The sequence below is a fragment of the Cetorhinus maximus genome, chromosome 1 (assembly GCF_964194155.1).
Source record: "Cetorhinus maximus chromosome 1, sCetMax3.hap1.1, whole genome shotgun sequence".
NCBI lineage: Eukaryota > Metazoa > Chordata > Chondrichthyes > Lamniformes > Cetorhinidae > Cetorhinus > Cetorhinus maximus.
The window spans coordinates 203,255,652-203,270,889 of record NC_135879.1 but is presented as its reverse complement, the minus strand read 5'-3'; the positions used below and the strand labels follow the sequence as shown (position 1 = coordinate 203,270,889).

Below are 15,238 nucleotides of genomic sequence, written 5' to 3'. Positions count from 1 at the left end.
AAGTAGGCTTACAAAACAAAAGGACATGGCAGCATTGCAGGGCAGTTACTTAGGTAATGGTACCTAGAGTGTGACAGGAAGGGACAGAGTGTACAAACATAAAAAAACAGCAACAATTAGGATCAAATGGGGGGAAAATGGTAAAAAGGCAAAACTAATGGCTCTTTACTGAAATGCACGCAGTATTTGGGACAAAATAAATGAATTAACAGCACAAATAGAGGTTAATGGGTACATCTTATAGCCATTACAGAGACATGGTTACAAGGAGATCAAAGCTGGGAACTAAATATTCAGGGGTATGTGACTTTTCGAAAGGAGAGGCAGGAAGGAAAAGGTGGTGGGGTAGCTTTGTTAGTACGAGATGGATTAAGTACAAATGCAAGAAATGATCTTGGATCGGAAGATATAGAATCCATATGGTTGGAAGTAAGAAATGACAAGGGGAAGAAGACACTGATGGGAGTAGTCTATAGGCCCCCTAACAGTAGCTGTGCTGTAGGACAGTGAATAAACCAGGAAATAATGAGGGCATGTAAAAAAAGACAGTATAATAATCACGGGTGACTTTAATCTTCATGTAGATTGGGAAAATCAAATTGGCAGAGGTAGCCACGAGCAAGAATTCATAGAGTGTATTCAGAACAGTTTCCTAGAACAATATGTTGTGGATACAAACAGGGATCAGGCGATTTTGGATCTAGTAATGTGTGATGCGGCAGGCTTAAAAAATGATCTCAGAGTCCCTAGGAAACAGTCACCATAATGGTGGAATTTAGCATTCAGTTTGAGAGTGAGAAACTTAGTTCGGAAACAACTATGCTAAACTTGAATAAGGGTTATTACAAAGGAATGAGGGCAGAGTTAGCTGGAGTGGACTAGGAAAGGAGTTGAGCAGAAAAGATGGTTAATGAACAATGGCAGACATTTAAGAAAATAGTTCATGACTCACAACAAAGATATACCCCAGCGAGGGAGAAGGATTGTAGGAAGGGGATAAACCAACCATGGTTAACCAAAGAAGTTTAGGATAGTATCAAATTGAAATAAAAAACATACAATGTGGCAAAGCTTAGTGGTAAGCCAGAGGATTGGGAAAGTTTTAAAAACCAACAAAAGATGACCAAAAAATAATAAAGGGAGAAAATAAACTTTGAGGGTAAACTAGCAAGTAATATAAAACGGACAATAAGAGCTTCTGTAAATATATAAAAAGAAAAAGAGAGGCCAAAGTCAATATAGGCCCCTTAGAGAATGAGGCTGGGAAAATATTAATGGGGAACCAGGAAATGGCAGAGGAGTTGAATAAATACTTTGCATCAGCCTTCACGGTAGAAGACATTCATAGCATACCAAAAGTACTAAATAATCAAAGGGCAAAAGTGGGAGAGGAAATAAATACAATAACTATCACTAGAGAAAAAGTACTAGGAAAATTAGTGGGGCTAAAGGCCGATAAGTCACCTGGACCTGATGGGTTGCATCCTAGGATAATAGAGGAAATAGCTGCAGAGAAAGTGGATGCACTGGTAGTAATGGAAAAGTCCCAGAGGATTGAAAAACTGCCAATGTAACACCCTTATTCAAAAAGAGAGGGAGACAAAAAAAAGCAGATAACTGTAGGCCAGTTAGCTTAACATCTGTTGTTGGGAAAATGTTGGACTCTATTATAAAGGATGTAATAGCAGAGCATTTAGAAATGCATAATATAATCAAGCAGAGTCAGCATGGCTTCATGAAGGGGAAATCATGCCTGACAAATTTATTAGAATTCTTTGAGGAGGTAACAAGCAGGATAGATAAAGGGGAACCAGCATATGTAATACATTTGAATTTCCAAAAGATGTTCGATAAGGTTCATACGGCTACTTAATAAGTTAAGAGCCCGTGGTGTTGAGGGTAGTATATTAGCATGGATAGAGGACTGGCTAACTAATAGAAGGCAGAGAGTTGGAATATGAGGGGGCATTTTCAGGATGGCTACCTGTAACTAGTGAAGTGTCACAGGGATCAGTGCTGGGGCCACAATTAGTTATAATATATATTAATGACTGGATGAGGGAAATTAATGTACTATCACCAAATTTGCAGAGGACACAAGAATAGGAGGGTAGGCAAGTGGTGAGGATGACACAAAGAGTCTACAGAGGGATATAGACAGGTTAAATGAGTGGGCAAAAACGTGGCAGATGGAATATAATGTGGGAAAGTGTGAGGTTATGCACTTTGGCAGGAAGAATAGAGGAGCTTAATGTTACTTAAATGGAGAAAGACTGAAGAAAGCTGCAGCACAGAGGGATTTGGGGGTCCTCGTGCACGAATCCCAAAAAGCTAGCATACGAGTTCAGCAGGTAATAGGTGAGGCAAATGGAATGTTGCCCTTTATTTCAAAGGGATTGGAGTATAAAAATAGGGAAGTCTTGCTAAATCTATACATGGCACTGGTTAGACCACACCTAGAATACTGTGAACAGTTTTAGTCCCCTTATCTAAGGAAAGATATACTGGCATTGGGGGCAGTCCAGAGAAGGTTCACTAGGTTTATCCCAGGGGTGGAGGTGTTTTCTCACGAGGAGACGTTGAGTAAGTTGGGCCTGTACTCATTGGAGTTTAGAAGAATGAGAGGTGACCTTATTGAAACGTATGAGATTCTTCAGGGGCTTGACCAGGTAGATGCAGAGAGGTTGTTTCCCCTTGTGAGAGAGTCTAGGACCAGAGGGCATAATCTCAGAGTAAGGGGGCGCCCATTTAAAACAGAGATGAGGAGGAATTTCTTCCCTCAGAAGGTAGTGAATCTGTGGAATTCTTCACTGCAGAGGGCTGTAGAGGCTGGGTCGTTAAGTATATTCAAGGCGGAGATAGATTTTTAATCAGTAAGGGAATCAAGGGTTATGGGGAATAGGCAGGAAAGTGGAGTTGAGGATTATCAGATCAGCCATGATCTCATTGAATGATGAAGCAGACTCGGTGGGCTGAATGGCCTACTTCTGCTCCTACGTCTTATGGTGTGTGTCAATGCAAAATGATTGTTCTCCACATCAATGCAAACTGTGCCCAGTATGAAGCCAAACTTAACATGTCTAATGCAGAGAGCCACCTCTCCTACTGTTAAAATATAATCATTACTCAGCTACCAGTGAGTGCAACTGTATTATTCAGTCTGGCTGCCAACAATATCAGCATGTCTTTAAGACAAAGACTAATTTGTAGCAAAAACATGACCATATGTATGACAGCAAATAATTTCAAAACAAGTCCATTACAAGTGTGTTTTTCTCCCATTACCTGTTGAGCTGCTTAATATTCCCCTGCCAATGTTTTTTATTTTAATGTGTTTTATATATTTTTCTCCCATGATCTTGCAGCAAGGCTTCATTGAAATTTGTTTATCTCAAATCCTCCACACCTTGTCCCCACCCCTTTTCCAATATGTGAAACTGACTGAGAGTATGAGCTTGCATAGGTACACAGAATTTCAGAGGACCATGAAAACCCAAGCTACTTTCTCATAGCTTCTATATTTTGCTGTGAAATGTGTGCTTTGTTCCAGCGTTCCATTATTTTGAATAAAATTGTTTCTGTAATCCTTCATTTTTAAACAGCCTGGCTGGGAGGAGAGAATCCATTTAGATGGAAGGTCATTCTTCATAGATCACAGTGAGTAAGATGACATATTTTGAAAATGAGTAATGTTAATCTTTAAAATTTTGATGGTGATGTCTGGAGCAAATGACAACTTTTATGCCTTAATCATGGCATGACATGTACTGCGTTGCACCGAGAGCCTGAAAAGAAAATCACACGAGCTAAACACGTAGACAGCAGCTTGTGATGCCCTGATGATGGTTTCAGTTCAAAGTCCTGCATTTTGGCTGAAGGGATGGGGAGAGGTAATGTAGACTTAGTGGTACAGATCTAAAGAGTGTGCAAGGAGAGAGGGACTTGGGAGTGCAGATGCATCAATCGTTGAAGTTGGAGGACATATTGAGGAAGTGGTTAGCAAAGCGTAGGAAACCTTGGGCTTTGTAAATAGAGGCATTGTGTACAAAAGCAGGGAAGTTATGCTGAACCTTTATAAAGCTCTGGTTTGGCCACCACAGGAGTATTACATCCAGTTCTGGTCACCGCACTGTCAGATGGATCCTAAGGGTCTTTGAGAGGGTGTAGAGGAGATTCATGAGAATAGTTCCAGGAATGGGGGTTAGTTACAAAGTTCAGTTGGAGAAGTTGGGGTTTTCCTTGGAGCAATGAATACTGAGGGGAGATTTGATGTAAGTGTACAAGATTATGATAGGCTTGGATTAGTTAGACAAGGAAACACTGTTCCCATTAGCTAATGGTACAAGGGCATGGGGACACAGATTTAAGGTTTTGGCAAGAGATTCAGGGGAACATAAGGAAGAATTTTTTTAATGCAATGAGTGGTAATGGCCTGGAACTAGCTGCCCATGAGGGTGGCGGAAGCAGAGACAATGGGCAGAATTTTGAGGTCGTTGGCAGGCCTGGGAGTGGAAACGGTCCACCCCCCACGATCAGCCCCTGACTGCGATTTCACACTGGTTGGCCAATTAACCTCAGCGCTGCCTGTGTGGGGGCGGGTGGAGTGCAAGCACAAAGTCTGCGCAAGCACGCAGGGGAGCACACGGTGAAAGCTCCCTGAAGGCAGGGAGCTTCCTCAGCGAGCTGAACAATTTTAAAACCAAAAGTAAAGATTTTTAAAATCTGGAAAAAATGTCCTGACATGGGACTCACACACAATAACATCAGAATAAAAATTTGCTAAAAAATCTGAAGGCTGCCTGGCTGATTCACCCACCCGCCAACCGTAAGGTTGGAACGGCAGCGAAGAATAGGTTTAAGTAGTTGATTTAAAGGTCTTAATAGGCTTCTTGATTGTTGGTGGATGCACTGCAGACTCCTGCGCGCACCCGCCGACCAAAATATCGCGCGAGTGTGCAATGACGTTGGGATGCTCGCCCGACGTCATCGCGCACTATTTTACGCCCGATCAGGTCGGGTGCGCGCGCCTGCCTGTGGGATGTAAAATGTACCCACTGAATGATTTGAAAGGGAAATTGGTTGGGCATTTGAAGGAAATAATTCAGAACTACAGTGGAGGACTCGCTCCATAGAGAGTGGCATAGACTTGATGGGTGGAGTGACCTCCTTCTGTGTTGTAAATGACACTTTGACTCCTGCTATTACTGAGCAACAGCTTCAAAAAAGCTGACAACTCGAAAACATTGTTGAATGTAGGTCTCTTACTAAATCTGAAACACATTGTTTAAAAATTATTTGTTCGGTTGTCACTGTGATGTTGAGCCAATCTTCTTCCTAACCCTCAATATTTAGAATTTAAAATTCTCATACTTCTGTTTAAGCTCGTCCATGGCTTTTCCCTTCCCTATGTCTGTAATCTCAGACAGTCCTTTGAGAATTCTCCCGTCCTCCGTTTCTTACCTCTTGTACATCTCGGTTTCCTTTGCTCCATCATCCGTTACTGTGTTTTCAGCTGTCTAGGCCCTTGCCTCTAGAATTCGCTCTCTGAACCTCTGCAGATCATTTTCCTCCTTTTAAGAATCTCCTTAAAGCTTGCCGCTTTGACCAAACTTTTGGTCATTAGTCTGAATATTTCCTTGTGTGATTCGGCATCAAATTTTGTCCATCGATGTTTCTGTGAAGTACCTTTCAGATTTGTTACTACAGTAGGGGGGCTATATGAAGTTTCTTGTTGCCAGTACCAGTTCATGCTGATGCTCTTTGAGCACTTAATTGTTAGCTTTGGCTCAGTGGTCGCCCCCATGCCTCTGAAGCCCCAACTGAGACTTATAAGTGTATCGCCGAGAGAGTGAATAATGCTGGGGGTGCCTTCCTTCAGATGAGACCTAAACACCAAGACTGTGTTTACCTGCACCAGTGATTCAGCTCATCTTTAAAGATCCTAATGCATTTTTGAAAGAAGAGCAGGAGTTCTTCTGGTGTCCTGGCCAGCCTTCATCCCTCAGCTAACATAATTTTAAAAAATAATGAATTTATTCTCTTGCTGTTTATCAGACTTTGTTGTGTTTAAAATATACTGCCAGATATGCCTAAAAACATAAGTGATTGCACTTGAAAGTAATTCATTGTTATGTGAAATACTTTGTGACATTTCTGAGGCACTGTTTTATTTATTTCTTTTTCCTTTTCCCCCCATTTCATATTGGAACTCTTTCTTCTTTGTCTCTTTATCCATGCACACATTGTTTACCTCTCTCTTTTAAAACTCGACAATTTCTTCTCCCCTTTAGGGTTGAAACTGTTTTCCCTGCTGCCAACACAATCGCAATTCACATGGGCATTCCTGTTTTTCTCTCCCCCAGCACAGAAACTGACACTCTTCTCTCTATCCTCTCACAGCTCAAGCTGACACAGGTTGGCATTTTCCTCACTGTTCCCTAGGTCTTCCTGTATTCTTCTTGCTCTCCACCTCTATCTCCTGCTCGTTCCTCAATCCAAGTCGGCAGCTTTGTTGTAGTTCCCTCTTTTTCTCCCTCCTATTTCAGACTAACATTCTTCTTCACAAGTTTATGTTCTGCCTTTCTCCATTCTCCTACAGCTCAACTTTTGGTTACTATGTCTTGCTGCTGTTTCAGTCATTCAACATAGCTGCACAATTTGGGCAGAATTTAACCTGGCTCTCGGGAGCAGGCTAGGAGCAGGGGTACTCAGCCAGGGGAAGGTGTGTAATGTGGGGAGGCTGCCCATTATTAAAAGCTGGCAGGCTCCTTCTGTGCTTGGGATGGGGGTCGCTCCTGATCAAGCATCCTGAGGCCCATGGGGGTCCCCCTGGCAGCAAAGGCTAATGCCTCAGGGGCCACTGTTTACAAATTAGGGGTCACCCATTTGAGACAGAGATGAAGAAATATTTATTCTCTGAGAGCTGTGAGACTTTGGAATTCTCTTCCTCAAAAGGTGTTTGAGGCAGAGCCTTTGAATATCTTTAAGGCAATGGTAGATAGATTCTTGATAAGCAAGGCAGTGAAAGGTTATCGGGGGTTGGCAGGAATGTGAAGTTGAGGTTAAAATTTGATCAGCCATGATCTTATTTGAATGGTGGAGCAGGCTCGAGAGGCCAAATGGCCTACCCCTGCTCCTAATTTGTATGTTCATAAATCCCCCCCCCCCACTCACCACTTTCCAGCTCGCTACAGTGAGGGATGGAGTTGGTAGTGCGTGAAGAGAGTTTGGAGTGGGGACTGAAAGCTTCAGTCTTCCCAATATGTAATTGAAGAAAATTTCTGCTAATTCAGTACTGCAAGTTGGATAAGCAGTCTAATAATTTAGCAACAGTGGAGGAGTTGAGAGAGCTGGTGGTGAGGCAGAGTTCATGCTGACGTTTTCCTATTCTCCTCTTGTCTTCACTGCCCCTTTGGTTTTGAACTTTTATGACTGCTCCAGGTGTTTTGCATAGCACTACATGCTCATGAGAATTGCCACCCACAGAATACCGAAATATTCGGTCCTCAGAAGCAGTATGTGTGCTAGGTGTTGTGGTAAAGGAGTGGGAGGGTGCGATCAAAAGTGACACCGAAATGAGAACACTTGCTTTATATGAAGTCACGTTTTTATAAATGTCTGATATTTTCCATTGTGAATACTTGGAGGAGGTAGAGTTATAACCCCTCCACAAACACAGATAAACAAAGTCAAATCAATGTAAAGCAACACAGGATAATAAGATTTAAATCAATCAAGGATAGATTGTGTTTATCCCAGTGGGCTGAAAGATGCTAGGGAGGGCATTTGTGAGGCACTGGTGGCCATTAAAATCAGCCAAAAGATCAATCTAAACCTGCTCAAAGATTTGACATTTTTGAGAGCAAAAGTCTTTGAGTGATCCAAACAAGGGCAAGATATTAATTTTGCTTAGTAAGGATGAGGACAATGAATTTCTGAACATTGGGACATTGATGAGGTAACAGTACAATGTGTTATCAATTTTGAAAAAAGAAAATAAAATAGGCACAAGCTGGTTCATTAGTCTCAGCCGCATTCAGTGTAAAATAATTAAGATTATCAAGAGTGAAGTTGGGTCACTATATAATAATAATCTTGTTAACTATAACCAACATGGATTCAGAAGGGCAAGCTCATATCTGACCAATTTCATTTAGATGACTTTGAGAAAGTAACATCCCAAGTGGCATGTGAAAGCTTTAAGATATATGTACCCAATCTTTGAAAAGGCTTATGACAAAGCAACTCGTGTAAGTCTATCAGCCAACTCATAGCTGTGGGGATTCATGCTAAAATATAGGATAAATAAGAAACTTGCCTGTCAGGTAGACAGAAATGAGTGCCCATTAGAGAATTTGTACTGGACTGTTTCCCCAGAGCTCAATAACGTGTTACCATTACTGTTTCTCATTTATATAAATAACCTGGACTCAGAAACTCAGTGCCATGTGGTTAAATTTACCAATGATACCAAACTGGAAAAGGCAGTGGAATTAGAGGAAGTAGCTCAGAAATTTCAGAATAAATTAGGCAAAGTGTGTACTTCAGCCAATTAATAATTGAAGACAAGTGCAAGGAACCGCGTATAAGGTAAATGTACTCTCGTGAATGAGGGAAGAGTTAAGTGGAATGAGACCTAGGAATCTTAGACTCAATGCTAAATATGTTCAGCCAATACAGAGCAGCAAGCAAAGCCAAACAATGTAGTCAAAACAATTGAATATAAGTTAAAAGAACATATGATCAGACTGCAGTTGTCTGTTGGACCACACCTTCAATATACTAAGGCCAGTTCTGATTATCAATGCAAAAACATTCAGAAACTAGATACATTGCAGAGATAAGCCACTGGGATAACCCTCTGGTATTTGCTGAGTCCAGAAACGATTAGAGAAACCTTTGAGCCTTGCCTGCAGTGGGGGCTTAAAATGGTGGGTACGTAAGAGCCACTACATTCCATCATTGATTGAGCTGTCTTGTCTTTTGGGAATCAGAGAAAACAAAATCTGTCCATGTCATTGTTCATAATTTGGCTTCGTACAGTCTGTTTCACATGGACTTTGCTACTTGCCTTTCTTTACTCTGCTGCTCCACTCATAATTTTCAGGAACTGCCATTTTCATCTGTCTTTAAAGAGTCAAAATAGCCCCATCGCTTTGTAACAATTTCATAGGTTGGGCTGTGGGAATCAGGAACCATGGCTGTACCCTCTCTAGGGGTATTTGGGTATATACTGCAATATTCAAAAGGTCCTGCAAACCCGGAGGCACACAGCAATTGCGATTTTGGCTTTACCACAGTTCTTGTTTATTACTAATGCACTCTTCTACATGCAACCTTGTCTGGAGTTTCTTAGAAAGAGTATAAGACCCTGTGATCTTTGACTGTACATGAGTAAGATCATAAGAATAGGCAACAGGAGCAGGAGTTGGCCATCTGGCCCATTGAGCCTCCCCTACGCGTCTTCATAACATGAAGAAGTTAACCCTTTTAACTGACATATAAGATGTGGATCTGACTGAATGTAGTATAACTTTACTTGTATATTCTGTGACCAAATGAACTAGCTTGATGTTTGTATTGCAGCAAAATTGATCAGCATTCTCTATTTCCATACTTTTCTTCCCAGATTGTTAAAAGTTCATCTTTGGGATAGTGCCGGCAAGAATGGCATTTATTTCCTTTTGCAAGTTGCCCTTGAGAAAGTGATGGACCTTTTTCTTGATTTTATTCTGATTTTATATGGACTGACTTCTAGAATTTCCAAATGTGTTTCGCATAAATGTAAAAGTATTTGTGAAAAGCAAGAACGAAATTAATTAGGGTATCTCGATGTGTTACTTCAGCTGTGCTTGATTTCTTAAGAATTAGAATTTTATAGTAAAAAATGTCCCACTCTCTTTTTATAGATACTAAAATCACACAATGGGAGGATCCAAGACTACAGAATCCAGCCATTACTGGTCCTGTAAGTAATAAAAATTGACAGTTATTTGCAGATTTTATGTTTTTCTTTTCTTACATTTTAAGCTTATAACTCCATATTCTCATCTTCCTCCTACTCTTTATCCTCATCCTGTCCCACTCATATTTTCTGCTGAAAAATTACACTCCATGCAATCAGGAAGTGTGCACACAGCTCAGGATGCCACGAATCACAGTTGATACACACTCGAATGATAAAGGAAGCGCATTTTTTTTCTTTTTCTTCTCACCTTCCGACCTCAGCAGATGCCTGAGAATTAAATGCCAGTTCAGATTTTGTTAGATGCCAAGCTTTACCTTTAAAGTACACATGCTGTTTATTTTGTAGTCTTTTGTTCCATTCGCTAACTTGTTTGCCCCAAGTTGTGTGAAGTTAATTTTGCAATACTCAGGACAATAGATTGTCACAGCACACAATATCAAAAAAACGCACAGTGAATTGTCAAATAGAACAATGCCCTTTGTATTGTTCAAAACGGTCTTCTAAATATGTATCAATATTTTTCTCCAAAAGCAACTTGCATAAAATAGCACATTTAATGTAATAAGTATGGATGCCCTCCTTGTCACTAACCTCCCCATTTATCCAGGCGTGGGAACGGCACCAATACATGCTGGCTTGCCTGCACCAGTGGCTGGGTTCTTCTGTGGCCAACAAGTCCTGAGGCTAGTATGCAGGTACAGCAAGTAATTAGAAAAGCTAATAGAATGTTATCATTTACTGAGAGGGAAATTGAGTACCAAGATGGGAGTTTATGCTTCAGTTGTGCAGGGCACTGGTGAAACCGCATCTGGAGTACTGTTCACAGTATTGGCCTCCTTACTTAAGGAAAGATGTAAATGCATTAGAAGCAGTTCAGAGAAGATTTACCAGACTAATATCAGGATTGTCTCATGAGGAAAGGTTGGACAGTGTATCCACTGGAGTTTAGAAGAGTAAGAGGTGACTTGATCGAAACCTTTAAGATCTTGAGGGGTCTTGACATGGTGGATGTGGAGAGGATGTTCCTCATGCGGGAGAATCTAGAACTCGGAGTCATTGTTTAAAAATAAGGGGTCGCTCATTTAAAACAGAGATGAGAATTTTTTCCTCTGAGGGTCATGAGTGTTTGGAACTCTTCTTCAAAAGGCAGTTGGAAGCAGGGTCTTTTTGAATATTTTTAAGGCAGAGCTAGATAGATTCTTGATTAACAAGGGGGCGAAAGATTATCGAGGGTAGGCAGGAAGTTATAATCAGATCAGCCATGATCTTATCGAATGGCGGAGCAGGCTTGAAGGGCCAAGTGGCCTACTCCTGCTCCATGTTCATATGGAATGGGACTTGAACTCGGGAACCTCAAGTTCAGAAGCCCTAACAACTGTGCCACTTGGAGTCCTGCTGTACAGATCATTATTGAGGCCGATTCTGTCATGGAGTATTGGTCGCCTGCCTTAAAGGATTTCGATGCATTATATAAAGTTGAAGGATCGTTTCAGACCTTTGAAGATACAAAGTTATGAAGAAAAGCTCTAGCAACTAAGTAAAGTTTTCCTGGAGCAAATTAGTTTGAGGGAAGATGTGATAAAAATATTAAAATTATTGCACAGTATAGATAATCCAATGTGAATTGTTAAAGTTCTGCCTAATTATACAGGCCTGAATTTTGCATTGAGAATAATAGTGAGGCGAACAGCACTCTCCATTACTATGGAATTAATTGGATAACAAATCCCGGAGTACATAAACTTGCAGCAGAGATCCAGAAGTGGTGATCCAAGTCACCTTGCTCCTCCACCGGTTAAACTATTACAGAATCTTACTGATTGATTTCAATGCTGAGTCTATGTAAAGGCATGAAGGTTTTCTTTATTCTTTCATGGGATGTGGGCATCACTGGCATGGCCAGCATTTGTTGCTCATCCCTAATTGCCCTTGAACTGCAATGCTTGCTAGGCCATTTCAGAGGGCAGTTAAGAGTCAACCACATTGCTGTGGGCCGGGAGTCACATGTAGTCCCAGATCTGGTAAGGATGGTAGATTTCCTTCCCTAAAGGATAGTAGTGAACTGGATGGGTTTTTTCAATAATCGATGATAGTTGTCATGGTGATCATTACTGAGACTAGCTTAATATTCCACATTTATTAATTGAGTTTAAATTCCACCAGCTGCCACGGTGAGATTTGAACCCATGTCCCCAGAACATTAGCCTGGGCTTCTGGGTTATTAATGCAGTAGCATTACCACTATAACACCATCTCCCCATAAGGTACCCACTAAGCATGGCAAAAAAGTTTAGGGCTGGTACATTCAGGAGCAAATGAATTTTCAATGAATCATAATTATTGCTGAACAACTTTTCTGACCCTGAATATTCAATTTTATAAGCGTGGAATCTCATTCCTTCAGAATTTGGTTATTGTTGGAGTGTTTTTTAAAAGTTTCCATATCTGGTTCTCTTATCTCTTACTTATCTCTTACTCTTAATCACACCTTTCTTTCCCAATCATTACTTCATCTTTTGTACCTGTTTTAGATCTAATTTAGACTTCCTGGCTAGACACTTCATGTCAAAGTGAAGATTCTTCAATTTGATTCATTGAAGCGCACCCTGGATTAGCCACTTGATGACAAGAATTCTGTGTTCAAAAGCTCACAAAAGTTCTGTGCAGCATAGTGAACAGTGAGAACCTTTCCCTCCATTGACTGTAAAATCTATCCATGGTAGCCAATGCATTTCCTTTATTTATTGTGCCAATAATAGCTTTGTGTACAAGCCTGGAGGTATAAGGTTGCTTCAATTTTTTTGGGATACTGAAACAATAGTCGGGATTTTTCCAATTCACTTTGTGCCAATGATAGACTCAGGATTTTGGAAGTGGAAGCAGGTTTGGATGTTAATAATTACATGTGTAGGCAGCTCAGTCTAGAAATGGATCATGGCAGCTCTGTACTTGAACTCCATTTACCTGCCACAGCTCCATATCCCCTAATGCCCTCTAAAGCAAACTGAACTCTATGCTGATCTTGGTCTTGCAAGCTCCATTGGTGTCGGCATTAAAAGCCTTATGTGGAAGCAAATTCCAGATGTCCACTGTATGTAAGGATATCCTTTGTGAAGAAGAGTTTGCTGGTTTCCTTCCTACATGGTCTCACTCTAATTTTAAGATGATGTCCCCTCGTTCCTAATTAATCGGGAAGAAGGATTAGATAGTATTTAAAAAGTGAGAACTGCTTGATCCATTGTAATATCTTTATCTTGAGCAAGTGCAGCTGCTGTGGGCCAAATCTTCCGAGGATGGCAATTACCATTGCATTGCCACTCTGCTGCTATTTTTTATACACTAAGGTGGAACTCCGCATTCTGGCCCAGACTTGTGAATCAGACCTGTTCAGAAATACAGAGCATACCTGTCCTGAGTTCTCCCTCACAGTGCAGGATTGTCAGGGGAAGCTAAGCCCTTTTTTACAGCACCAGCTGCCGGATTTTAGTAAGATTTCGTTCACCAACACACTGAAAAGCTTTGGGACATTTAAATAGCTTTTCACTGTGTTAGTGAATAAGTGTAAGTGGGTAGGGTGGCTGAGTGATAGGTGGTAAGGTGGTGAGGTCAGGTCGGTGGGGAGACAGAAGGTGGGGGGGTCAGGGGTAACTGCAGGGGCATGTCAGCGGGCCCGATGAGGAGTCAGGAGGGTCTGTTGTATAATTACCCAGGAATTAGACATGTGGCTGCATCTTACGTGCCTCTGTCGGGCAGGACAGGTCGCTGCGGGGGTTGGGGGGGGGAAGTGGGCATGTAAAATAGGGCAGGTGCCCACCCCAACACCACCTGACCGACTCCTGAGCTCAGCCCCATAATACAGAGGGTGGACAGGTGCCAAAATCAGTAGCCAATCTGCCATATTTAAATAGATAATCAAGGATCAATTAGACTTGTTGCCCAGCCACTTGACCCTGATAATATGCTGCCCACACCATAGAATGGTTGGCTTGGGCAGTCAGGCGGGCGTGGGCAGTCAGGCGGGAGTGGGCAGCCAGATTTTCTTTTTTAAAATTCTTCAAAGGTGGGATGGAAGGAGGTTTCTATCTTCGGGAGCTGTCCTCTTCCTACCCGCCTGCTGCCTTAAACCCACCACCCTCACCCTCTCCCTCCCACCCTCCTCCTTAACCTGCCCAAACCCTCCCTGCCCAAGACCCTGGACTTAACTGTTTCCAGGTACCCAATGATCTGCTTTCTGCTTTTTTGCTGTCCCAGCAGCGTCCACAAATGTACTCTTGGCAATGCCAGAACTGACGGCAAGCCATCTGCAACACCCCCCCACCCCCCTGACGGATTATCCTGCCCATGGTTTTTTCTGCCTAATGTTTCCTGGTTGACTGTTCAGTAAATCGGAACCCTCCAAAGTCTGTGACTGTAACTCAGAGTTGGAGACTTTTTTGGAGTGTCCTGGGGAGTAACAGAATTGCCCAATGGAAGTTGAAACCTCCCGGGCAATTCCTGTGGAGTTAGTGCTTTGGGACTTCTGAGAGGATCCCTAGCATATTTTAAGGGGTGTGTCCAGTCTCCGACAACGCGGAGACCAGAAGATCTGGGCCTATAACTGTCTAGTAGACAGCGCACTGCGAAAACATGTAACATTCAGTAAGCACATTATTTGGACGTATAAATTTATTTTACAAATATGAGAGGAAAGTCCAATTAAATTCATAACAAGTCTACTGTCGTCATCCCTAGCAGTACAGCATCACATTTTCCGATGTTGGGGAATATCAGTGTGATGCCAGCTGATGCAACTTCCCAGTAATTATAATAAAGAAACACCAGTGTTGTTTTAGTTTTTTTAAATCGACATGTGTTCTCCTGTAGGCTGTGCCATATTCCAGAGAATTCAAACAGAAGTATGATTACTTCCGGAAGAAACTGAAAAAGCCTGTAAGTACGCATTACGTTGTCTAATGAATAGTTTGAGTTGTGTTATATTGCAATGCATGAGTCATGCACTTTGTTTATCAGACTATAATGAAAATACATGTGTAATGTTAATTGGCATTAGGAAACGTCGTGTGAAAAAGCTGATTACCGAACCTACCTCCCTGTGTTGAATTGTTCTCCATTGTTGTTGAAGTTGATTGTGTGGCTATGTAACTAATTAAAGGGCTGTCCAGATTTTCTTCAAATAAATCTGCAGTTCAATACATATAACAGGGCAATTATCATTAAATTTATCTGCCCACACCAATATTTTGAAGTTGTCTGTCTTAAATGTTAAAGCTT

The 15,238-nt window shown here is 41.5% G+C and overlaps 1 protein-coding gene across 10 annotated transcripts in view; it reads left to right on the top strand.

The window, feature by feature from the left end:
- nedd4l (NEDD4 like E3 ubiquitin protein ligase) overlaps window positions 1-15,238 on the top strand; it is a 426,083-nt gene that overhangs the window by 358,882 nt on the left and 51,963 nt on the right. For all 10 annotated transcript variants that reach the window (XM_078551960.1, XM_078551971.1, XM_078551949.1 and 7 more), the window contains 3 exons: window positions 3,603-3,657; window positions 9,909-9,967; window positions 14,831-14,896. In XM_078551960.1, the coding sequence (XP_078408086.1) occupies window positions 3,603-3,657; window positions 9,909-9,967; window positions 14,831-14,896 (180 nt within the window). The remainder of the gene's footprint in view (window positions 1-3,602; window positions 3,658-9,908; window positions 9,968-14,830; window positions 14,897-15,238) is intronic.